A 26,000-nucleotide genomic window follows, 5' to 3' on the forward strand; every position below is an offset into this window, starting at 1 on the left:
GGCCCCAAGACATTCACACGTTCACCAGGGTGACACTCCCCTTGGGGCTTAGCCCCCCCTTTCTTGGAATCCTACAAACGGCCCTGCTCTCCATCCAGTTTTTTTTTTCCCTGTGAAAGATTATTTTTGGGGAGTTTTTCCTGTACAGATTGTAAAGCCCTCTGAGGAGAGTTTGTGATTTTGGGCTATGCAAAATAAACTGAATTGAATTGAAATAGACTATAAAGCAGGGTATGCTTCAGGGCGGGGCTACTGTGATTGACAGGTCTCTACTGCTACCAGAGGCGTATACAACGTCTCTACGTCACTCCACATTCCAAACATGATAACTTCTGTTCAAAACAAGATGGCGACGAACTCGAGGCTTCATAACATCAGTCCACAAATCAACAGGTGACGTCACCATGACTCCGCCCACTTCTTAGACGCGGTCTGCGCTGTAGACCCAAAGAGGCGAGGATGATGTCAATGAGCATGTTGTGTCTGCAACATGTGCTGCTGGAGCCACCGCACAGGAAGTTTTACCAGCTGTTTATATTTCTAGTTTTTGTAAAACAAAAAAAGATGGCAGGAAAGAAAAAGAAAAAGGAGAAGAAAGAAAGGAAAAAAATACAAATGACACATAAGGCCTTTTAATAATACAGGTACTTTATTTTTCGATAATCTGATCGTCAAATGACATTGTTCATGTCCATCATCATCATCCTTTCTCAGAAAGGCACTTCCTTGGTTTGATAAAAGCTTGGACTGGACCCATTTTGCATCCCCCCGTAAAGGCTTTCACAACTATCACGCCTCGTAGGTCAGCCTGGTGTCCTCAAAATGACGTTCCTATACAACAACAACAACAACAACAACAACAACATCAACAACAACACAGGACTTTCACCCAGAAGACCACAGTTCATGTGGAACCGAACATGTTCATGTCGATTTATTTGAACTTATCTCCGTAACTTAAATAACATAACCAATGTACTTATTTGAAGCAAAAGTTGGACGTTTCACTAGATAACCACGTCGTACTATTGTTGCATAAACATAACCAAGTCGTTTTATTGTTGCATAAACATAACCAAGTCGTTTTATTGCGTATTTGTTGTGTTCGTTTCAATTTACAACGTATGTGTACAGATTGTAAAGCCCTCTGAGGCAAATTTGTAATTTGTGATATTGGGCTATACAAAATAAACTGAATTGAATTGATAGTTTACGACTTATTTAAAACTGCGACCGGAGAATATATTTCTTCCTCAAATTGTAATTGAGAAAAGAGTTTGGTTTCATAGGAATCTTTTAGGAGACGTGATCACACGTTGTTGCATGAGCTCGGGGTCCTTTATGACCGTTATTTAAGAAGGGACAGTCGGATGTTCTGATGAGTCTCAGCTTGTCCAGTAAAGAGGTCCAGGTCCAGGACATGTGTAGCCTAGCTTAGCACGGAGACCTCGCTCTGATTTAGGGCCAACACCATGTCAATAGTAGCTTGGTAGCTACTTCCCAAGCCAGACTGACGTTGTATAAAGAGCGAGAAAGTAAGCGTAAGACGAGCAGGAGGGGAGGTCTGACACGTCAAACAAACACACGACTTTCACCCAGGAGAGCGCCGCTTGTTTCACGTGTGAAACCAAGTCAACGTTGACTTGTTTTAACGCAACAAACCGAAATCGGAGTAGCTTTGTTGCGTAAGTAAACCTACATTGGAAGTTTATTTTGAAGACACCATATGCACGGTTCATTTCCTGTGAACAGAGAAGTTCAATTGAGCCAATCAGAAATCAGGCTGAAAGGTTGTCATGATGCTGGTACAAACATCAACTATTGTGCAACTGGCAACACGTGACTGTGGTGCGTTCAGCAAACTGGGGTCGGCGCTAAGCTAGTTAGCTATGCTCCCATTTGTTGTGCTAAGCTAAACACGTCCTGATACTCACCAGACTGGGTAACTGCTTCATTGATGCTGGGGTGTACTCGGGAACAAATTAACCCTCCCCCTCCCCCCTCCCCAAGTGAGCTTGAGATCATTTTACTACACACAGCGTATTATGAAGAAGAAACCACAATATCAACTGGAATATGACAGGTAAAGAAGGCCTTTTCAGTTTATTTTGTCCATTCATGTTGCACATTACCAAACAAATTGGTTGGGTCCAGATTGCCCAGGTTATCCATTCATTATTAGATTTGCTTTCAGAAGCTCGGCTCCATCTTTACAAACCCGCTGCTCGTTGAAAGGGACACAAGGATAAATGATGCATACAATTATGGTTAAAGTTAGAAGCCATGGTACGCACACGTGAACCTCGGAACGACTGTGCAGACATGCTCACCAATAGCACTTCATGTCGGGTAATAAATACTCCAGAAGATCCATCGGAACATTGAAGCATGCATTCATTACAAATCGACTTGAACGCGGGAATACCGTTCGGCAAAAAGAGACATCCTTCATCTTATATTATTCTACTGGAACACACGCGCTCACACACACACACACACACACACACACACACACACACACACACACACACACACACACACACACACACACACACACACACACACACACACACACACACACACACCCTCTCGTATACAATTTAAAAGTACACGAATAAGAAAAATACTCTCCATATTTTACACATATTATAAAATGTTCTCATACATTAAAAATGTCTCCCAGGTACTGAAAAGCTTCATAATCTCACATTTACAGTTTACAGTAAATTATTATTAAATGAACAAAATAAAAAAGGTGTGTGTGTATGTAGTGGTTGACATCAAAACCTATCCGGGTCATCATCAGTGGAATTGGGACTTTCTTCAAAGGCTGTTTGCGAGCTGCATTTTAATAAGCCGTGTTCAGCAGTTCATATCTACTGATCCAAGTGGCTTCATGCTGCATTCACACGTAATCGGGCAAACGACACCTTCTGCATGGCACGGGAAAGGGTTGGGTTGGGGACGCTGCGTGGAAGAGGGCTCTACGTTCTACCTGCAGACACTTTGCCACACAGAGGAGTTCAGGTGTAATGACGTCAAAGGACATCTTCAACGTGTCCTTTGACGGTCCTCCAGAGGTCATCCTGAACGCCGCGCGATGACCTTTCATTTCTGACCGATCATCGTTTGCACATCTTCTGTTGCGCTTCATGAAGCCGATATTATTTTGTAAACAATAATCGTGACATTGATTGAGAGAGAGACAGAGAGAGAGAGAGGGAGAGAGAGAGAGAGACAGAGAGAGAGAGAGAGAGAGACAGAGAGAGAGACAGAGAGAGAGAGAGAGAGACAGAGAGAGAGAGAGAGAGAGAGAGAGACAGAGAGAGAGAGAGAGAGAGAGAGACAGAGAGAGAGAGAGAGATACAGAGAGAGAGAGACACACACACACACACACACACACACACACACACACCCTCAGACACACGCTCGCACACACACACACACACACCCTCAGACACACGCTTGCACACACACACACTTCCTCAGACACAGGCTCACACACACACACACACACACACCAGATAAGAGTGACAGGCTGATGGTGTGTGTTTGTTGCCTCTTTAAACTCGTACTTTTTGTGTGAAAATATTGAAACAGTCGCCACGTCACCCATTTCCTCCCCATTCTATTCTCACAGTAAATGTTGGTGAAATTATCAAATATGACATATATATATATATATATATATATGGTTCACTTATTTCCATATTTGCAATGCCAGAAGGTATATCTTATATCTTAGCCTGACAATAGCAGAGAACTGACCACCCCTTTTTGAAGTAATGTGTGTTATGCAACATTATTTATTTGTATTTATATACACACACACACACACACACAAAAAGAAAATCAAACCAACAAGATGAATCCTGATTATTGTTCGACAGCTGATTTAGAGAATAGAAAAATCTGATCTATTAATTTTGAACTGGTTTCAACCAGTTTCATGTCTTATATATTTTTATACATTGTGATTTCAAAAACATTTTGGGCAATATTCAAATGTTGCAACACGGCTGAAGTGGAATAGATAGATTAGAGGGTGTAGGGATTAATACATACACTCTCAGCCAATCACATGCTCTCGTAAATCTGAACACTTCTGATTGGCCAAAACCTGAATCATCCACCTGTGTGTGTCCCGATGCCTTCAGGCGTCGGCAGGGATCTGAACTTTCCGTACCGTAAACAGCAGCTGTGAAGAACCACTCATATTCCTTTCTAGATGAATGCAGACATATTTCATTTTGCAATTGAATTTAAATGCACAAAAAAGTATTCACTTTGTTGATTAAAATCCCCATAATGCACTGGGAGTAGAGCCCTTCGTACGGTTCTTTCAGTGTCTTGTTGTGGTGAACCAGTCGGCTATCCTCCGGTCAATGGGGAGGTTTCTGATTGATGATACCGTGTTGACATCAAACTGACTTATGGCTTTGTAATAATAATCTCTCCGCGGATCGGCTAATACGTTATGGCATTTAAATCATTTCCTTCGGTTGACTATAAATTATTGTTCTGTACATTACCTCAGTGTCAGTGTTGTAATGCCGGTAGCTTGTGGAACCTGTGATCCACGAGACTAGCTAGTGCTGACAAGCTCGCAGGAGCACAGCCATCTGTCGTTGTCCTGGTAACCGCACTGTGCGGATGCAACATCCCATAGTTTCGACTGTCAGTGTCGTCGTGGCTACAGTGTGATTATGTTGCCGTCCTCTCTCATGCTCTCTTGACTGCTACTAGACATGTGGGCGGGGTTTCCGTTGTGATTGGACAGCGCCGTCGAGCTGTCACTCAGGGACGCTCCGACGCTATTGGGCAACGAGACGCTCTGTGGGAGGGGCCGAGCCGCACCCGGGTTGTGCGACCTCCCGCCGGGCGAGTCTCTGTTGAGGTTAGTGTTGTTGCTGTTGGTTACCAGGTGGGAGTCGTAGGGCGCCAGGCAGTCGTTCTCCAGGATGAGGTCGCCGTCGTCGTCCTCGTCATCATCATCATCATCACTGTCGCCCTCGGCAATGCTGTTGCTGTGGTTGACAGGGCAAATAATGATTATGTTTGTTTTGTACAAAAGAATCCTACATCTGAATATTATAAATCCAATATTCTCCCTCTTTTAGCTCAGTCTTTGGTCCCCACCTTCTCCTGAGGGAAATATGTGTGTGTGTGTGTGTGTGTGTGTGTGTTCAGTGGGTTTAGCAGAGCTTTTAAACTGAAAGCAGCTGACCAGGTTGGTGAAAACAGGTCTGCAGACCTTCAGCCACCGTTTTATCATGTCTCAAAAATGTTCAAAAGAGTTGTTTTGCACAAAATGTCAAAAGAAATTAGCGCACTCAATACATACCAAATGAGTTAATATTTCTGTTCTGATCAACCATTTCATTAACAATATTAAAACGTCATTTAATCAGACAACTCTTGCAGCAAATGAACGCTGGAATAGAACAGTAGCAGTAGCTCGGTCTGTAGTTCACGGAGCGCATATTAATAATCATTAGCAGCTACGTTCATAAAGAACACAGTACAAACAGGTGAGCCACAGGGTTGCAATTACAGTTATGCTTTTAATTTGTTGAAATGACAAGACGACAAGCAGACCCTCCGACATGACCCCGTCTTACCTTGCAGTGATGGGGTTGCTCTGAGAGGCGGGGCTTGGCGAGTCATGTGACAGGGCGGAGTTGTTGGATCCGGCTGAGCCCACAGAACCAGAGTTGCCCATTGAGGTTTTGGTCCCGCGATGCACCACGTTGTTCCTCTGGTTAGCCGGCTTGACGGTCACAATGAGGTTGTGACTGTTTGCAACCATCATGTCTGTAACCTACAATGACAGTTAGGCATTGGACTTCACTATGATGTGAGGAAAAGCACAGCATTTTACAATAAGATATCAGCTTTTGGTAACCCTGCATACCAGCAACAAAAAGAACCCTCTTTAACCCGTGGCAGGTCTCCACAGAGACACCGACTTTACCTGATCCAACGATTTCCCTGCTACATCGATGCCGTTGACTTCGAGGATCTCGTCATTAACTCCCAGCAGCCCCGTGCTTTCTGCTAGCCCACCGCGTACCAGGCGAGATATGAACACCCCTGGGACCTACAGGATGAGAGGAAGAACATTGCATGTTACACCAAATCTACGACGCAGGCAGACAACATGTACAAATATTTGACTCGGTTATTATATCGTTTACCTTCTTTTTATGTACGAGTCTGGCATTGGTTTAATAAACAACTGCAGAAACCTTTGTTGTCCTCACATTAAAAATAATAACGATAACTGATAACATCACTGGAATGAGCCACGCTCACAATCCTCACTGTTAGTTTAGTTTAGTTTATTAATGGGATCCCGGTTGGGAGGAGCTAAGGTTCCACCTGTCCATCAGCAGTAACTAACATTCACACACGTTCACACACTGATGGGAGGGGCTAAGGTTCCACCTGTCCATCAGCAGTAACTAACATTCACACACTGATGGGAGGAGCTAAGGTTCCACCTGTCCATCAGCAGTAACTAACATTCACACACTGATGGGAGGAGCTAAGGTTCCACCTGTCCATCAGCAGCAACTAACATTCACACACTGATGGGAGGGGCTAAGGTTCCACCTGTCCATCAGCAGTAACTAACATTCACACACATTCATACACCGTTGGCATAGACATGGACTAGCAGGGCCGGGGATCGAACCACCGATCCTCTGATTGAAGGAAGACCCTGCTCTTTTTTAAATGACAGATTTACCTGTATGAGTTATATGAGGAGGTAATAGCAGGAACAACTGTCACTGTTAGTGTGATGACTTTTACTCCCATTAAAGCAATAATGGTAAAGTGCCCTCAAAAGTAAAATCCTCCCTATTAAAATGTCATGTAATATTTCCAGAGATGAATGAAATGAAAACAGCTGATCTCACCTTCTCCACTCCCTGTGACGTCACGCGCACGCTCACGCCGTCACGGATGTAGAAGCCCAGTGGCTTGTGGGTGCCGTGCTTGTGGAGCCGCACGCGCCGGTGCGTCTCGGGTAAGATGTCCACGTCGATGATGGAGGAGATCTGCCGGAAGTTCTGCGGCATGCCAATCATGAGCCCCGGTCTGCTCCTTGAGTGGGTGGAGCCTGTGACGGAGGTGCGCAGTCCGGTTAAGCCCAGCCCCTTTTTACGTCTCTGGAGGGAGTTGGTGGCAAAAACGACAGGTTCGCCCTCTAAAGGAAGACACACAGAAGGATGGAGGGAGCAGTTATTAATCTGAAGTGTGGCGCAACAGAAAGACACGTGAAGTTAGGTAAGTCTATGATGAGATAGAGCTACGATAATGTATCCATTTCTTCTGGAGCAATTAGCAGTAAAGTTGTAAAGTTAAATGTACAGTTTAGGTTTCGGTTTGTGCATAAACAAATACTGCAGCTCCTCAAGACCCAAGTCAACTTACCGTGTCTTGCTCCAAAACGTTATATATATATATATATATATATATATATATATATATATATATATATATATATATATATATATATATATATATACACACCTTTGTAATCATTAAAACCTAGGCTAAATAATATCTGTACAAAACTAAATATATTTTGTGCACATAGGCGGTTATAGCCAAATTTGTACTATTGAATTTCCAATGCATGTCATGTTTTTCGTGTACATATATCGAAGATTAAATAACAACGTATTTTATGATAAATATTATTCCTTCATTTGAAAAGCAGCACAGACATTGTGACTCAGTGGTTGAAACGTGCCGATATCACAGTAATACTCAAAGAAACACTGGCAGGCCAGCTTTGACACGCATGGTAAATGGACCTGTTAATCTCTTTTCAAATCCATCCATCCATCCATCCATCCATCCATCATCCATCCATTTTCAATACCGCTTATCCTCATTAGGGTCGCGGGGGCGCTGGAGCCTATCCCAGCTGACATAGGGCGAAGGCAGGGGACACCCTGGACAGGCCGCCAGTCCATCGAGGGCACATGTAGGGACATACAACCATTCACTCTCACATTCACACCTATGGGACATTTAGAGATCAATTAACCTGCAGCATGTCTTTGGACTGTGGGAGGAAGCCGGAGAGCCCGGAGAGAACCCATGCTGCCACGGGGAGAACATGCAAACTCCACACAGAAGGACCGCTCCGACCGGGAATCGAACCCACGGCCCTCTTGCTGTGAGGCGACAGTGCTAGCCACTACACCACCGTGCAGCTCTTTTCAATTCAATTCACTTTATTTGGTATAGCCCAATATCACAAATTACAAATTTGCCTCAGATGGCTTTACAATCTGTACACATACGACATCTTTTCTAGTCTTCCGACCACTCAAAGCGCTTTAAAACAACATGACATCATTGACTCATTCATACACTGATGGGAGGGGCTAAGGTTCCACCTGTCCATCAGCAGTAACTAACATTCAGACACATTCATACACTGATGGGAGGAGCTAAGGTTCCACCTGTCCATCAGCAGTAACTAACATTCACACACATGCATACACTGATGGGAGGAGCTAAGGTTCCACCTGTCCATCAGCAGTAACTAACATTCAGACACATTCATACACTGATGGGAGGAGCTAAGGTTCCACCTGTCCATCAGCAGTAACTAACATTCACACACATGCATACACTGATGGGAGGAGCTAAGGTTCCACCTGTCCATCAGCAGTAACTAACATTCAGACACATTCATACACTGATGGGAGGAGCTAAGGTTCCACCTGTCCATCAGCAGTAACTAACATTCACACACATGCATACACTGATGGGAGGAGCTAAGGTTCCACCTGTCCATCAGCAGTAACTAACATTCAGACACATTCATACACTGATGGGAGGAGCTAAGGTTCCACCTGTCCATCAGCAGTAACTAACATTCAGACACATTCATACACTGATGGGAGGAGCTAAGGTTCCACCTGTCCATCAGCAGTAACTAACATTCACACACATGCATACACTGATGGGAGGAGCTAAGGTTCCACCTGTCCATCAGCAGTAACTAACATTCAGACACATTCATACACTGATGGGAGGGGCTAAGGTTCCACCTGTTCATCAGCAGTAACTAACATTCAGACACATTCATACACTGATGGGAGGAGCTAAGGTTCCACCTGTCCATCAGCAGTAACTAACATTCAGACACATTCATACACTGATGGGAGGAGCTAAGGTTCCACCTGTCCATCAGCAGTAACTAACATTCAGACACATTCATACACTGATGGGAGGGGCTAAGGTTCCACCTGTCCATCAGCAGTAAATGACATTCACACACTGATGGGAGGAGCTAAGGTTCCACCTGTCCATCAGCAGTAACTAACATTCACACCCTGATGGGAGGAGCTAAGGTTCCACCTGTCCATCAGCAGTAACTAACATTCACACCCTGATGGGAGGAGCTAAGGTTCCACCTGTCCATCAGCAGTAACTAACATTCACACACTGATGGGAGGAGCTAAGGTTCCACCTGTCCATCAGCAGTAATATTACATTCACACACTGATGGGAGGGGCTAAGGTTCCACCTGTCCATCAGCAGTAAATGACATTCACACACTGATGGGAGGAGCTAAGGTTCCACCTGTCCATCAGCAGTAATATTACATTCACACACTGATGAGAGGGGCTAAGGTTCCACCTGTCCATCAGCAGTAAATGACATTCACACACTGATGGGAGGGGCTAAGGTTCCACCTGTCCATCAGCAGTAAATGACATTCACACACTGATGGGAGGAGCTAAGGTTCCACCTGTCCATCAGCAGTAAATGACATTCACACACTGATAGGAGGGGCTAAGGTTCCACCTGTCCATCAGCAGTAAATGACATTCACACACTGATGGGAGGGGCTAAGGTTCCACCTGTCCATCAGCAGTAAATGACATTCACACACTGATGGGAGGGGCTAAGGTTCCACCTGTCCATCAGCAGTAAATGACATTCACACACTGATGGGAGGGGCTAAGGTTCCACCTGTCCATCAACAGTAACTAACATTCACACACTGATGGGAGGAGCTAAGGTTCCACCTGTCCATCAGCAGTAACTAACATTCATACACTGATGGGAGGAGCTAAGGTTCCACCTGTCCATCAACAGTAACTAACATTCACACACTGATGGGAGGAGCTAAGGTTCCACCTGTCCATCAGCAGTAACTAACATTCACACACTGATGGGAGGAGCTAAGGTTCCACCTGTCCATCAGCAGTAACTAACATTCACCGTAGACACAGCTTGGGGAGCAATTTTGGCATTAAGTATCTTGCTCAAGGACACATTAACACGGGCTAGCAGAGCTGGGAATCGAACCGCTCTGATTGAAGGACCCTGCTCACCTCTGAGGTGGAGGAGTACAGAAGGGATCCACATACTTCGGAGCAGAGCGTTATCTATAATCAAATTAAGTGGAACAGTACATTTGAGCGGTTTTCCTCACGTTTGTTTGGAGGACCATTAATACAATTCGGTGCAAAAATATTATCCTCAGAGTCAAATTTCATATCTGTTTGGGAGGGGGGGTATTTCTACATTCATCATTTTCTAATTTCACACTTTTTTCTCATGCACACATCCCTTCCCTCTTTCTTTCTGTTAATTTTTCCATACGCAGCCTCCTCGACGACGCGCTGTCACCAAGCACTTATCAGATGACCAGTAGGATCTGATGTTTAATAATAATATTCCTCTACTACTCCTGAAAAAACACATCCCGCTCAAATGTCCCCAGTGAAGCTACAATCAGCACTACAACAACTACTAACACGTATATGAACTACAACTTTAAACTAATAATACCAAGTCACATCTTACTCTTGTATGTTGGTTATTGATGCTCGTTAAACCATGAACTCATGTTCTCCCACCACTATTAGAACATGATTGTTGTATTGTGTGGTTCCTTCAGCTCAGACTGCAGCCCTCACCAACCTGCCTGACTGATCCAAGATTAATACCAAAGACCTTTGGTTCAGAAGCAGATTAAACCCCAACAGATTCCATCTCAATCTCTAATCCCATCCTTGTTGTTCTGCAGCAGATGACCTTTGGTCTCCTCCGATGACACACTGGGGTTTTTACTGGCAGGGAACCGTGTGAGCGACGGCCTCGGGAGCATCTGGAAGTACCTCTGTGTGCTGTATTGACAGGGATGATCGGGTCCGATTGAATTGAACTTTATTCCATTCCAGATGTGACTCGGACAACCAATCAACCAACCGTTGGCTGTACATTGTGTACATCTGTTTCACTTGATACACGTAAGGTTGTTGGAGTCACAGAACAAACCAGGCGGCGAGCTTTCCTAATCCAGAGGGTTTCTTTTTGGGCCCGGCACAGCGCTGTGAAACGGTTTCTTTCACAGAATTTGTATAATTTGCGTAACTTAACGTTTACAAACTCCAGTAGGTTTTTTTATGGGAATGTTACCAATTAAACGTCACTACTGGAAGAACAAAGCAGACAGAAACCAGATTACCAATACGCTCATTACAACCACAGGAGACTTGATTTAGACTTGGGACTTGGACTCAAGCTCAAATACTTGATACTTGACTTGCATAAAATGACTTGTGAGCATCTGCCGCATTCTTTCTCAATACAGGACCTATTCCAAAAATAGGGCCCTGGTTCTCCTTGGCTCGGGATAAACCTGAAGACTGGCAGAAACCTACAAAGAGTGGACAAACCACACGAAAAGATACTTTCTTTTCTCGTCAGAAAGCAGCATGCACTGATTCCTTTTCTATCCATTATTTCAATAATTAGTTTTTATTGTACTAATAAACTGTCAAAACCCAGCCCCTGTTTTAGAACATCTCACTGGGCATCAAAGGCAGCACAGACCGACATGTGTCTCTTGTTTTGCCGTGTTGCTATGAATCCAGAGCCAAACAAACCAACCTGTCAGTCATTAGCCTCCGCATAACTATTTGAATAATATCTGCCTGTGCCAGCTGAGGGTAAACCCCCTGCTGTGATGTCATTGATCGGGGTGTGACCAAAAGCGGAGCAGGCTTAGTTGGAGCACGTGAAGAGCACGGAAGGAGCTGTTTGCTGCCTGTTTAAATGGAACGGGTCCCTCCAGACAGGCTGTTTCTGACCTGTTGGCATTAGGAAACAACCTGGAGACAATAAAACTAAACTAAACCACCAGAGATGAAAAAGTTTAACAAAATGTTTAACAAAGAATGTTCATCCAAAAATAAAGAATTGGCCACAATGAGCCAACGATGTAAGAATCCCAGAGCAGCTTGGAGTCAGAATCTATTTTTCAATTCAGTTTATTTTGTATAGCCCAATATCACAAATCACAAACTCTCCTCAGAGGGCTTTACAATCTGTACACATACGACATCCCTGACCTTTGACCTCACATCGAATCAAGAAAAACTCCCCAAAAATAACCTTTGACAGGGAAAAAAGGGAAGAAACCTTCAGGAGAGGAAGCAGAGTTAGTAAGGTGCAATGGAGAGATGTAAATTCATCCATAAGGAGAGAGAGAAGAGGAGATAGGTGCTCAGTGTATCCTAAAACATCCCCCAGCAGCCTATAAGCCTATAGCAGCATATCAAGGGGCTGGACCAGGGCAAACCTGATTCAGCCCTAACTATAAGCACTATTAAAGAGGAAAGTCTTAAGTGTATTCTTAAATGAGGTGACTGTGTCTGCCTCCCAGACTGAAAGTGGAAGCTGGTTCCATAAAAGAGGAGCTTGATCTAAATGTTTTGCTCTTTGACCCCCGCCTCAAAGAGTTTCTGCTGGGTCTTCATGAACGCCTCACTAACCAACAGCCTGTTGTGTGCGACATGCATGACGCCTGAACAGAGGGCTCTTAACTTCACAATGTCAGCTATGTGGCAAGCAGGACTACATTAGCATGGCAGGGAATGTAGTCCTTCTCTCTCTCCTTATGGATGAATTCACATCTCTCCATTGCACCTTATTAACTCTGCTTCCTCCCCGGAGTCGTTGTGACTTCACGTCTCATAGGGTCCATTGGACCTGGAGGTGTCTGATGTTTGGTGAACCGGCCTCCCATTGGCCCTGCTGATGCCCCCCCCCCTCCTCTCTACCTCCTTCTGTTTCATGGATTGGAGTTCCATTCATACATTGTCATATTCATGTAATGTGTTTATGTAACTCTAACTCTGTTCATCTGGTCACATGACATCTATTCATCTGTCCATCCGGGGAGAGGGATCCTCCTCTGTTGCTCTCCTGAAGGTTTCTTCCCTTTTTTCCCTGTCAAAGGTTATTTTTGGGGAGTTTTTCCTGATCCGATGTGAGGTCAAAGGTCAGGGATGTCGTATGTGTACAGATTGTAAAGCCCTCTGAGGGGAGTTTGTAATTTGTGATATTGGGCTATACAAAATAAACTGAATTGAATTGAAAGGAACATGACTAACATGTCATTACATCCTCTACCGAGTAATGAGCGCGTTTAGTTGATATCACAACTTATTTGCGATTGCAATTATGCTGATTTAAGGTCCATTTGAATGCTTTTGTGTGCTGAGCTTTATTGTTTTTATTCATTCTCCTTTGGTTCTTCATGCACTTTGTATTCTATCTGAGAGCTACTTTGTAAACCCTCTTTTGATGCCAGTACTACAAACTCATTACTGTTCTGACGTTTGATAAACTATATCCCCATAATAGCTTACAGGCGCAGATCAGTGTTAGTCCCCTCTTACACGGGGAGGTAAGAAACCAAACTATACGAGTTGTTTCCTCGTCCCTAAATCCAATAAACAGACTCTCCTATAGCTTCAGGCCTCCAGTTAGCACAACTAATCAACAACTAACTAGTCTGAGCTTCATCAGACTTATTTTGCACATGGTTGCCCTGTTAATGGACCCAGTGGAAGAGGTGAAATGGGGCCTGGACTCGCGATCGTGTATGTGCGCACAAAGATTGAGATTCACGATGCAGAACCATGCGTACAGTAAATGTCTTTGTGCGTCCCCGGGGTTCAGTCTGTGATGTCAGTGGAGTCACACAGATTAACTAACGGTAGATAATGAGAGCGCTTAGGCAAAGGCAACTGTAAACTATTCGTGCTTCAGGTACAAACACTGGTTATAAAAACCGTCGTCACTCAGACCAGGCAGCAACGCTCCAATGAAACTACCTTTACTTTACTTGTGACAAGGCATGAAAACACATGTCACACACACACTTCATACCGGGGCTTTTAGTTGGACAAGAAGAGCAAACAAAGTGAAGGCTGGAGACAAATACCTGACCTGCTGCATTCCTCTCAAAGCATTTGACACACACACACACACACACACACACACACACAAACACACACACACTTCATTAGGAGAAATGGTATCGAGCAACAGGGAGTGACGGTAACGCTAGAGCCAACGCACCCGGCTCGCGCACATCACATGAAATGTGTGTGTGTTTTCTGACAAGGCAGACAGAAGCGCAGCAGAGAAGGACCAGACTGAAGCCCCGGAGGCACAGACGCTGCTAAGCCCCCTCTCTCTCTCTCTCTCACACACACACATACACACACACTACTAGAGCGATATTCTAGGCCTCCTCATTTCAACCCGGACCCTCAGTACGGAGAGACCCCCACAGTCGGATTCACGTGATAACCCCGTGTAAACCGACAGCCTCGTTCTGATGTCTATGTTCCTAGATTTCTGATCTAATCTTGACGGCGTCATCGTAAACAAAAGGCGAACGGCAGTCCAAACCCAAAATATTCTGTAAAGTGTCCCGGTACAGCAGCGTTTCACCACGTGAATGTGGGTTCATCTCCGTGTGCCCCGTTGGGATGTGGCACTGCCATGTGCATCGGGTGACCCGGTCCTCAAGTGGGCAGCTCTGAGGCCGCTTTGAAGACCAGGTCTGGACAAATAGTCTCCATCATTAGTCACCCCCAACAGAACTTGAGCTGGATTCATGTGATGTGACTGATAAGAGAATTAGTTTTGTATTAATGTTCAAAATGAAAGCTTTTAAATTGACAAAATAACGGGGGGCTTTTATTGTGACGGATTTACAAGAAAATGTGTAGATCCATAAACGTACAGAAATCTACTAATATATAGGACATTACTCCAGACGCTCTTGTAACCCTGCAGCGCTGCATCTGCCTGTGTTTACTCGGCCGCGTGTGCATTCGCATATTGAGCGTCAAAATGAAAACACAATATGACATTATGTAACGATACGATATTTACTGACATGGTAAACGACTCCATTCAGCTGCCTATTTAACACCATCATCACATTCACATAAACTGATGTGCTTTGAGAACTTTATTACCGGGCTCTGTAGCAAGGAGTTGGACGTAAACACAGACGTGCATTGGGAATGTCAAAGACATGACATGTTTATTACTCTGCAATGGACCAATCACGAGTCTTCACCTTTTACCCGGTCTTCACCTTTTCAAGCAGCGATTGGTTGGATCTCTAGGGGGAGGGTTAAAGTTGTCTGTTAGGTTTAGGGGGATAGCTAACGAATGCTAATAAAGAAGGACTCTCATAAAGATACAAATATTAGGAGGTGTGTGTATGTGTTATGTGTGTGCCACGTTCGGCTGTATATTTACCCACTGTGGACCCAAAAAGCTTGATAACAGATACGCATAATGTCAATAAAGATCTGCATTTCCCGAGCTCGGGGAATATTAAAGTAAACATAGTGAAATACTTATATGTTATACGTTTTGGAGCTGAGTTTATTGATATGAAGGCCGCTCATCCTCGGCAGACGCTGAGAACAATAAATGAAACCACTGCTGCCTGGATGAAACACCGGGTGCTGGTTGATTCATCGACAGACTGTCTGACCTGTATCTGAAAGGATCTCATATGATCTGCAGCTGTCATGAGCCTGTGTGTGTGTGTGTGTGTGTGTGTGTGTGTGTGTCAGATCAGGCTCCTCCGTAGTGCCCACCATCTGGAGCCCAGTAGGCTGCCATATGGCTGAATCCAGCGCAGGTCTACAATGGGAGAGAGAGAGGCCTTGGCACGAGACGGAGGACACACTTCATGCTGTGAGGGGCGTGGGCTTAACCCGTACCTCATAAACAACAACAACAACAACAACAACAACTGGGAAATATAATGACAGGCTTCGTATTGCTGGGTCTGCTGGAGGGAAGGGAAGCACGGTGGTGAACCAGAACCAGGACTGAGCGGACCAGATAGTCAGACCCTGCAGCAGTAAACATGCATAGTTTTCTAAAGGGACCACAAAAAACAACATAAAAATTATATTTCCTCAATTATTGTCTTATTTTTTAATTCAAATTGGGTCTCGAGAATCGGGGAATTTTACCGGAATTACTTCCAAAACCCCAAAATGTACCAAAACCAACCATAACATCCCCTGAATCCACCCCCCGCTCCTCTTAGTAACTGTTGTAGGACGAGGAGTGTGGTAATTTGACCCTTCACGAACTTCCCTTTGGGCTTTGCAGTGAGGAAATCAAAAGTTTGGAGAGCTTCCTGTCGCTTGTCTGTCTGTCTTTTGACTCGGATGAGGAGTCATCGGTGAGTGTTACATAAATAAAAAAAAGAAGCTTGTTTTCCTCATTACTTATTGGCTGATCAATACAATGGTTTTGGGGATTGTAAATGCAAACGAGTCATAATTCAGCATTTCTGAAATATTTTACTTATTATATTTGAGGTAGTAAAATGTAAAAATGCCTTTTTTTTGTATATATATGTTATATTACGGGCGGTGTGCTTTTGCGGCGTTATCAGCGGTGACTGAACATATGTGTGCAGAGCGGCGCCGATGAGCTAGCCAGTTGGATGAGGGATGGGTATCGTTTGGAGTTCATCGATGCCGTACTGATTATCGGTTTGGTCCTTATCGATACTCCTATCCGTTCATTTTTGTAAAAAATTTTGAGAAAAAAAAAGACAATTGAGAAAATTCTCAACATTGTTTTATTATACTTGTATGTATACAAATAGTGCAATTAGCCAAACAATTAGCTGAGTGATTGTCTTTATTGATGCTCCAAGTATCCATAGCGATACTTAATAGAATGATTGGGGGGGACGGAGACGGAGACGGATAACCACTTCATCTACAGATTCTCCTCCACTCCCTGCTTCTCTGGTATAAATATTTGATTGGCCTCCTCCCTCCTCTCATGTCGTACACTAGATATTTTCAGAAGTTCACAGCCAGGCGGGGGGGGGGAGTCATTAGGGGTGGGGGGTGCTGCCACTCAAGATAGAGATGCATTATAGAAATGCATTCTTCTATACGTTTATAGGTCCAGCCCCTTGATATGCTGCTATAGGCTTATAGGCTGCTGGGGGATGTTTTAGGATACACTGAGCACCTATCTCCTCTTCTCTCTCTCCTTATGGATGAATTTACATCTCTCCATTACACCTTATTAACTCTGCTTCCTCCCTGGAGTCTTTGTGACTTCACGTCTCAGAGGGTCCATTGGACCTGGAGGTATCTGAAGCTGGTCCTGGGTCCCTGCCCCTGTTTCCTGCATCCAGCCTCTGGCCTACACCTGACCTCCTTCCCAATGGCCCTGCCTCCTTCTCTGTGCCTCCTGCCTTAAAGGCCGACCTCATTGGTCCGGCCTCTTTCGTGATGCCATGGCCCTGCTGATGCCCCCCTACCCCCCCTCCTCTCTTCCTCCTTCTTTTTTCATGGATTGTGGAGGTCTGGATCGTGGTCCATGCCTACTACTAATTATTCATAACTGTCGTACACTGTGATACTATTACAGGTTGTGACTGTTACCATAATTGCCACTGTAGCACTCTTGCAGAACTGTCACCATGGCTACCATAGTAATAGTAATACAGGATGAGACCGTTACCCGGGCGACCCCTGCAGCACTGTTGCAGATGGATTCACACACTGTGTATTAGACATCACCCTCCTCCATGTAATCCTTTCAGACCTTTTTACATTACACACACACACACACACACACACACACACACACACACACACACACACACACACACACACACACACACACACACACACACACACACACACACACACACACACACACACACACACACACACACACACACACACACACACACACACACACACACACACACACACACACACACACACACACACACACACACACACACACACACACACACACACACACGGCTGTGAGTGGAGCTGATATGATTGATGAATTCTTTTAGAGTAAGATAATCCCACTCAGTGGCTAATGGGTTGCAACAGCAGATGGGCTGCTATCACTTTCTCTCCCTCTCTCACAGGCGCACACGTGCACACAAACACAAAGAGAACCGCCGTGAAGGTGGCAGGGAATGAAGCAAAGTAACATGAGTTGGAGGACCGAGCGAGGGGAAGGGGCGCGGGCAGAGAGGGAGGGAACCCGCTGAATGTGCAGCATCCCGATATGTTCCAAAGCGGTCGGAGAGAACCTCCTGATAATGCAACAGGGAAAAAGTATTTAAGTCGACAGCGATATAATCTGGGAAAAACAACAAATTAAATAAATAAATACAAAGTATCATTGTCACTATTGTTATGCTATACTCTGCATGTAGCCCAGATTGTTCCCCCTGGGTCAGTCTACTCACGTGGCTGTGACGCTCTAAACGGGATCACACTTCTAGGATGAAAGATGAAGTGATCGGCTGAGTGAGATTTCACGTCCTCATCCTAGCGCAAGCTAGCTGGGAAAGCCCAACGGAGATTGAATTACGCCACTATTCCTAATGCAACTTGCGCAAGCTTAAGATTTGTACGGTTTGGGATTTCTGCAACAGTTCTCCAATGCTTTGGCCGAGGAGCTCGCAGCATGCAAACAGGATGTGAACACCAAAGTGCACGTCTCCGCCTCTCCCTCACTCTCTCGCACACCGCCGACTTAATCTGATTAAACCAGCAGCTGTCTGGGACTCTGTGGCAACAATGGCGGCCCGCTGAGCAGCCGATTAGCATTGTGACATCATGAATTATGCAGGACGGGTAATACGCGACGGAAGAACCGAGCAGGAGCAGAAGATGGGTGGGGAGGTTTATGTGTTTCATCCCAGCCAACATAAACATCCGTCACGTGCCACAGAATTATGAATTCTTTATTAAAATCAAACAAACAGTATTTCCGAGGGGTAAATGGTCAGGCAGGCTAACATCATTATTTTCTGAGAAAGTTGCAAACTACTTTCTCTGAATGTGGAGAAGGTTATGTTTTTATTATTATTAATGCAATACTCACTGGCCAGGAGAAGTAATGTTGAAATCAATCCAGGACAAATGTGTTCTTAGAGTATATCGTTAACTTTTGATAATCTCTATTGCGGCATATTATTTTCCTCATTATAGTCTTTTCCACACCGTCAGTGATCAACATTCACGAGAACAAACCCAAAATGTCCCAATCACAAGTCATATTGCCAAAGAAAATGTATCTACCCAACCAATCGCTTGGTTGATGCAGGGGAAAAATAAAAATGCATGTTATCTCTAGATTAACAAAAGCTATTTTCAGCACATTACTTTTTTGTAACCTCATTATCATCTACTTAAATGACAACAGACTCAAAGCTGACCACCCGCCTACTTTCATAGGATTTCGGGTAAAACTCAACGAGTCGACGACGCTGCACCGGTTTGTTTTTAAAACACATTTCAGGCTATCCAAAAAACAGCTCAATTTTAGGAAAAGGTCGTAATTTGAGTTAAAATAACTACGGAAGTTACGTGAAAAAATGTATAAATGTTGACTTCTCGGTTTACAGCGGGCACGAACAGCGGCCTGCTGGCAAAAGACTGTTTTTTGTTTGCATACACTAAAAACAACAAATATGTGCTACCCTTTCATATTTGAAATTATTTACAATTGTCAAAACAATACAGGCTGTATACTGCGGATACATCTTTCAAAATAAAAGTCTATAGAAGAAATTCTGCTAATTGATTTGTAGATTAAGATCTTTGGAAAAGTCTGGGCCAGAAGGGAATATCCCTCCAGTAAGCACAGCCCACTATGAAGTGCGGTTAGAAAAGGAAACCTAAGTTGGTCAATCTTCTGTTCATAATTAATGTTCTGAGCTCAAGGTCCACTCGCTTTATCCGGATTTCAACCACCACGCTCAGTTCTTAAGCTGTGTTCTAAGACAACAAGTTCTCGAATAATGAAATGAATGGAAACCGCTCTTTCCAAAGAAAAGAAAGATTTTTCAAAGCCGAACAGAATAGTGATTTATCCCTTCGCCGATGTTCTCCAACACAAACTCTGAAGTGATGTCTGACAGTGTCTCTGTTCCACCTCTCTTTACCGTCTAATGAAGTAGAAATGGAAAGAAAAGAAGAAGAAAAAAAATAGGAAAAAAAGCAACTCACAGGGCCGTCCCAGAGCTGCATGAAAAGCTGCATGAAAGCAGAAAATCATCAGGTGGCGTTATGTTGAAAGAATAAATCCTGTTTGATGTGGAGAACAAGGAACCTTCCCCTCCAGCCACACACACACACACACACACACACACACACACACACACACACACACACACACACACACACACACACACACACACACACACACACACACACACACACACACACACACACACACACACACACACACACACACACACACACACACACACACACACACACACGGAGCGCCGACAGGTAGAGCAGCCGGTTGTTTGGGAGAGCGAGGGTTCGATGGTCTTACCCTTCTTGGTGATGATGATGCGGAGCAGCGGGTTGGCCGCCGACAGGGCCTTGTGATAGTTGTCGTTGTTGTTGATGGGGAGCAGGTCCCCGTGGACGTCGGCGTATCCCAGCATCACATCGGCGCCGGGGATGCGGTGGATGGTCTGGAGGAGGCGGTAGAACTCCTGGAAGCCGCCGGGGCCGTTCCTCTTCAGGGCGAAGCGGCGGTACTCCGCCTCGAACTGGAGGAGACAACGAAAGTTGGCGTGAAAACGGTGCTTCCTTCCCCCTCAGCTGCTCCTCAGTTTAGGATGGACTTGTATAATGGACATTTACAGTTTATGATTTCATTTGAACACCACGAGGCCTTGTGCAAGAAGCACCCGTACGAATAAATACGTAAAAAGGCAATAAAGTAGTGCATGAATATGAGACTTTACAGATGATTCCGATCCCTCCACATCATTGTGGAGGCTGCTTTGTGGCTTTTTGCCAGTTACACTCGTTGTCTTTTCAGTTTGTGTTTTGTTACTGCAGCAGCACCCCCCACAAAAACCCCCGAGGGACCCGGTCGAAAGCCTTCTCCAGGTCTACAAAGCACATGTAAACTGGTTGGGCAAACTCCCAGGACCCCTCCAGTAATCTTGCGAGGGTAAAGAGCTGGTCCACTGTTCCACGACCGGGACGGAATCCGCACTGTTCGTCTTGAATCTGAGGTTCGACAAGCGGTCGGAGCCTCCTCTCCAGCACCCTGGCATAAGCTTTCCCCGGGAGGCTGAGCAGTGCGATACCACGATAGTTCGAGCACACTCTCCGGTGCCCCTTCTTGAAGATGGGAACCACCACCCCGGTCTACCAGTCCATGGGCACTGTTCCCGACCCCCATGCGACATTGAGAAGGCGTGTCACCCTCACTACTACGCTTGCCAGGTCTCTCTAGCCGAGTCCCCCGCCATCTGATCCAACTCACCACCAGGTGGTGATCAGTTGACAGCTCTGCTCCTCTCTTCACCCGAGTGTCCAAGACATACGGCCGCAGATCAGATGATACGATTACAAAGTCGATCATTGATCTCCGGCCTAAGGTGTTCTGGTACCAGGTACACTTATGAGCCACCTTATGTTCGAACATGGTGTTCGTTATGGACAAACTGTAGCCAGCACAGAAGTCCAACAACAAAACACCATTCGGGTTCAGATCGGTCAAGCCGTTCCTCCCAATCACGCCCCGCCAGGTTTCTCTGTCATTGCCCACGTGAGCGTTGAAGTCTCCCAGGAGAACTATGGAGGGGCGGCGGCGCCCTTTCCAGGACCCCTTCCACCGACTCCAAGAAGGCTGGATACTGCTGTTGGGTGCATAAGCACAAACAACCCGTAGGCGCAGGGAGGCGACCCTCTCGTTTTCCTGGGAAAACTCCAACACAGCGGCGCTCAGCCGGGGGCTCGCGAGTAGAAGCTCTACGTTGTGTACCTGCGCTGAAGTCGTCAGGAGGAGAGCGAGTTAACGTTAGCCGCCAGTCAGCTTCTTGGCTAAATGACAGAGCTAACAGCTAACGTACGAAGGTTGCGTTTAGTTACATCATGATGCGTTCAAGAGTCGATTCAGTTAGAAATGAGTAGAGGCTGAAGGTAAATTATAACGTTACCATAATATGTTCAAGTATAATCTTGTAAAACAGAAGCAAAACATCAGGGATTAATAACAAATTAGCAACAAACTGAATAAAAGAGTGCACATTGGGATCTATAGATCTGTCGGATAGTCTGTCATGTCTCTCGGCCATGTCACAGCTAGTCTTTATAACTCTATATTGGGACACTGACCGTTTCAGCTGTCAAAAATATTGTGTAACCCGGCATTGGTCTGACTGTCAAGTCGGGCCGGTCCCTCAGCTCAAGGAAAAATAAAGGCATCTTTCATCGACAGCTGCTAGCAGGACATATGCTGGGTTTGTCCATTCCAGGTGTTAATACACCTATTGTTCTCTGGAGCTGGCAGGACAGGCAGTCTGTGTTTTACAGGTCACCGTGTGCACTCTCAAAGTGTTTCATAATTTCACACGGCTTTGTTTATACTCGGGGTTTGTAACTTACGTCACAATTGTTAAAGGCAGAGGTGTAATTGTATAGCACACAGGAAACATTTTGTCTTGGGTGGGGAGCTAATTACAACATTGGAAAATACTCCGGTCTAGTTAAGTGGATTATTATAGGGAAAGGCGGCTTCATGTTATTATGTAAATGGTTTGACAGGAACGTTGTCTCACTCACTGTGTTGGTGTGCAGAGCTGCGCACGTGTCAATGGAGCCATTAATTAATGCTACAATGGAACAGACCGCCTGTCTGATTCAGATGATGATGAAAAAATTATTATGAATTTATAGTGTTTTCGGCTGCTGACCAATTCCTCAATTCCCTCCAAATTATTAGACAATTACACAGCAGAACTAAGACCGTTTGCAGGAAGACGGCAGGCTCTGCCTCCACTCAGATAATTAAACTCAGACTTGACCTCAGGGTGAGACTTAACTTGACATAACATACTCCTGTTAATTTGTGTTTCAAAAGCTTTTATTTTAAAGCAGCAAAATCAGAAAATGTATCATCATTATATTTATCCTGTTATTTGTAAATTAAATGTATGTACAACGAGAGCGTACGTGTAACCGGAGTAATGTGCACACATGGCCAATAAAGCTGATTCTGATTATAAATAAATATGAAGGTATATATATGAACCATGTGTTGGGCTATTTTACTCACAAAAATTAGTATTTTACACCCCCCCCTGCAACACACTGTTCCCGGTCAAGAAGCTGGGGCGGTCAAGTGACGCAAGTGTTTGACAGACACAAAAAGGGAGAGACTGAGACAGAGAGGGAGATGACGGTCAGCAGTTCAGACATACACATTTGAAACAGACCACAGCAGACAGTGTGTGTAGGTCTGACTGTGTGTGTCGGTGTCTCATATCAGCAACGGAGGTAAGCTGATGAAGTAATCCCCTTCAAATTCTGAAAACTTGGCCCTTTGGATGCTGATCCTGCAAGTGTTGAAAGGTTTGTTTTCATAATTTCATTGGATTCTATTCGCCCCCTGTCGTCCGAATGATTCCTGAAAACTGACATGTTGACTGAGAATAGTACAGCAGCTTTACAAAGCACTGATGTTCGGTATTCTATTCTTAAAAACAGCTAATCAGCACTCTTTTTGTTGAGCCAACCAGATCTCCCATGACCTCCGATTAGCCAATCATGTCGTCTGTCAAACTTGCTACCAACATGGTTGCCGTCAGCTGTGATTTCAGGGCAAACTGTCACACTCTGTCTCTCGCCCCCTCATCGTATCCTGGGCCCTCGGTTGAGCTCATCACAAATCCACTCCTCATTGGGGTCCAGATCTTCAGCATGCTCTTCACCAGTGCCTCAATGTAGGGGGGGGGGGGGGGGATTCATCAACACCTTAAAATACTAATCTATTCACCAAAGACAACACGCGGTTCTCGTCCTGTTGCGCATGGAATGACAAAGGGAATCCCGCCCTTCATTACTCTTGGCTGAAACTAAACTGTTATTCCTTTTTTGAGGGGAGTTCTTGCAGAGGTCAGGAGTCTCTCTCCCCCCCCCACTTCCTTTTTCAGTATGTTGAAGACATGAATCCACTCTTTCCTACAAGTTGTGCAGAATGTGTGTTGACAGCCGTGTTCTTGTTTAAGATACGGAAGCTAGCTACACATCATCTAGTTTTATTCTAGCTGCAAAACCTGCTGACCATTCGTTTTCCTCATTACAGTGGGAACGTCATTAAAATGGTGTTAAAGTAGGCCTGTGAAGAATGCTTCATTCCACAGCCGTGCATTATTAATGTAATAAGTGTAATGATGTTTTTTTGTATTATTGCTGTAGCTGCTCTCAGTACTTCATGTATTGCTGGCATGTGCGTCTTTATGAGGGGGGCAATATTGTCAAAAGACATGTGGGTCTCCCAATGAGCAGCCATGAAAACACAAAGTGAGAATCCATTCAAATGAAGGAGCTCGAGACTGTTTATTAACTTAACTCTTAAAAAGCTCTATCTGACCTGTCACGCGCGACCCACACCGTGTTTTGAATGGTACGCGTGCACCTTATGTATGCAAAGTTGCAGCCTGTTATTATTATTTTTTTTTCAATTAGTGGAAGATTCGTCTAAAAAAATAAAAAGTAAACGCTCAAATAAAGTATGCTTTAAACTACAGACTAGTATCCTTTGTAAACTGCGTACGTGAGGAGTCAGGACACCGTTAAGAAGAAGCTAACGTGAGTACCCAATGGGACAAGTAGCGCTAACGGGGACAGGCGGGGTGCCACTGAGAGAGGCTGCGAGAGGACCGGAGCGCGGAGGCTGAATGCAGAGTCGGTGTTGGGGGACGGACGACGGAACAAATGCGGCATTGACACGGAGCGGCGGCTCGGGTAGCCTGCTGCTAGTGTAGCCCACGGTAGACGCGCTCGGGCCGCACACCGCCCTTTCATTCATCCAGGATATAATTAGCGGCGTCGAACGGTCACACGTCCGCGCGGGTGTCCGTGTGTCCGGGGGGCGAGCGCTGGGAGAAGACGTCACGTCGCCCCATCTTATCCGACCGACAGCCGAAGGTTAATGTCGTCCTGTTGTCGGTGTGCACCGGGCGGAGAGCGGGATGCAGCACCGGAACCCGGTCCTCTCGCTGCCCCCTTACATTAACAGACGAACACAACCCGTTCGCCCGACACTCACTTTGCTCTTGACCTCCACCACGTTGTCGGTGAGTTTTAACGGCGTCCGGTGCTGCCTTGACATTCTGCTCCCCCGGTTGGCTGCTTGGCTGAGGCACTGCGGATAAAAAACATCCACCGGAATTATGGTTGTTGTTCCCTCCCCTGTCCTCGGGTAAACGGACAGAAAAAAAAAAAAGGAAATCAAAACGTCAAGCAGGCGAGCAGAGCCGAAGCTGTGTTAACGTGTCCGTGTTCCGAGCGGACTTGTTTGAAGGAAAAAGGAAGAAGAAACGGCCAGGTCTCGCTCCTGTTGTGTGTCTCGTGCGGTCCTGTGTTACGACACGGACAGAGAGAGAGAGGGAACAACTAAACAGCGCTCGCGACAGGTGGAGTCCGGTAAATCCAGTATGGGATGTGAGCGCGAGGCTCCAGTGTAACCCGTCCTCCTCTAACCTGGCGACGCTGGAGGACACAGCGGAGCAGCGAGGGGGCGGGGCATGACTCTGGAGGACACAGCGAGGGGGCGGGGCATGACGCTGGAGGACACAGCGAGGGGGC

At 45.3% G+C, this 26,000-nt stretch overlaps 1 protein-coding gene across 1 annotated transcript; it reads right to left on the reverse strand.

Moving 5' to 3' along the window:
* Positions 1–3,788: 3,788 nt before the first annotated feature.
* Positions 3,789–25,904, reverse strand: pard6a (par-6 family cell polarity regulator alpha). The gene is made up of 6 exons (XM_034536133.1): positions 25,462–25,904; positions 20,722–20,944; positions 6,924–7,213; positions 5,975–6,100; positions 5,622–5,821; positions 3,789–5,027 (listed from the first exon to the last, which is right to left on the reverse strand). Exons 1-6 carry the CDS (start codon positions 25,522–25,524, stop codon positions 4,694–4,696), a joined length of 1,236 nt encoding a protein of 411 aa, XP_034392024.1. The 5' UTR covers positions 25,525–25,904; the 3' UTR covers positions 3,789–4,693.
* Between the last annotated feature and the right edge of the window lie 96 nt (positions 25,905–26,000).

This window comes from Cyclopterus lumpus, chromosome 6 (assembly GCF_009769545.1).
Source record: "Cyclopterus lumpus isolate fCycLum1 chromosome 6, fCycLum1.pri, whole genome shotgun sequence".
NCBI classification, from domain to species: Eukaryota; Metazoa; Chordata; class Actinopteri; order Perciformes; family Cyclopteridae; genus Cyclopterus; species Cyclopterus lumpus.

What these genes read in the sequence shown, in the direction of transcription:
- pard6a (XM_034536133.1), bottom strand. Translation starts at nt 25,524, where the DNA reads ATGTCAAGGCAGCACCGGACGCCGTTAAAACTCACCGACAACGTGGTG. An exon ending in CAGGGAAATCGTTGGATCAG is followed by an intron (nt 5,822 to 5,974) that starts GTAAAGTCGGTG and finishes CTGTCATTGTAG; the next exon opens with GTTACAGACATGATGGTTGC. An exon ending in AGCAACCCCATCACTGCAAG is followed by an intron (nt 5,028 to 5,621) that starts GTAAGACGGGGT and finishes TGTCAACCACAG; the next exon opens with CAACAGCATTGCCGAGGGCG.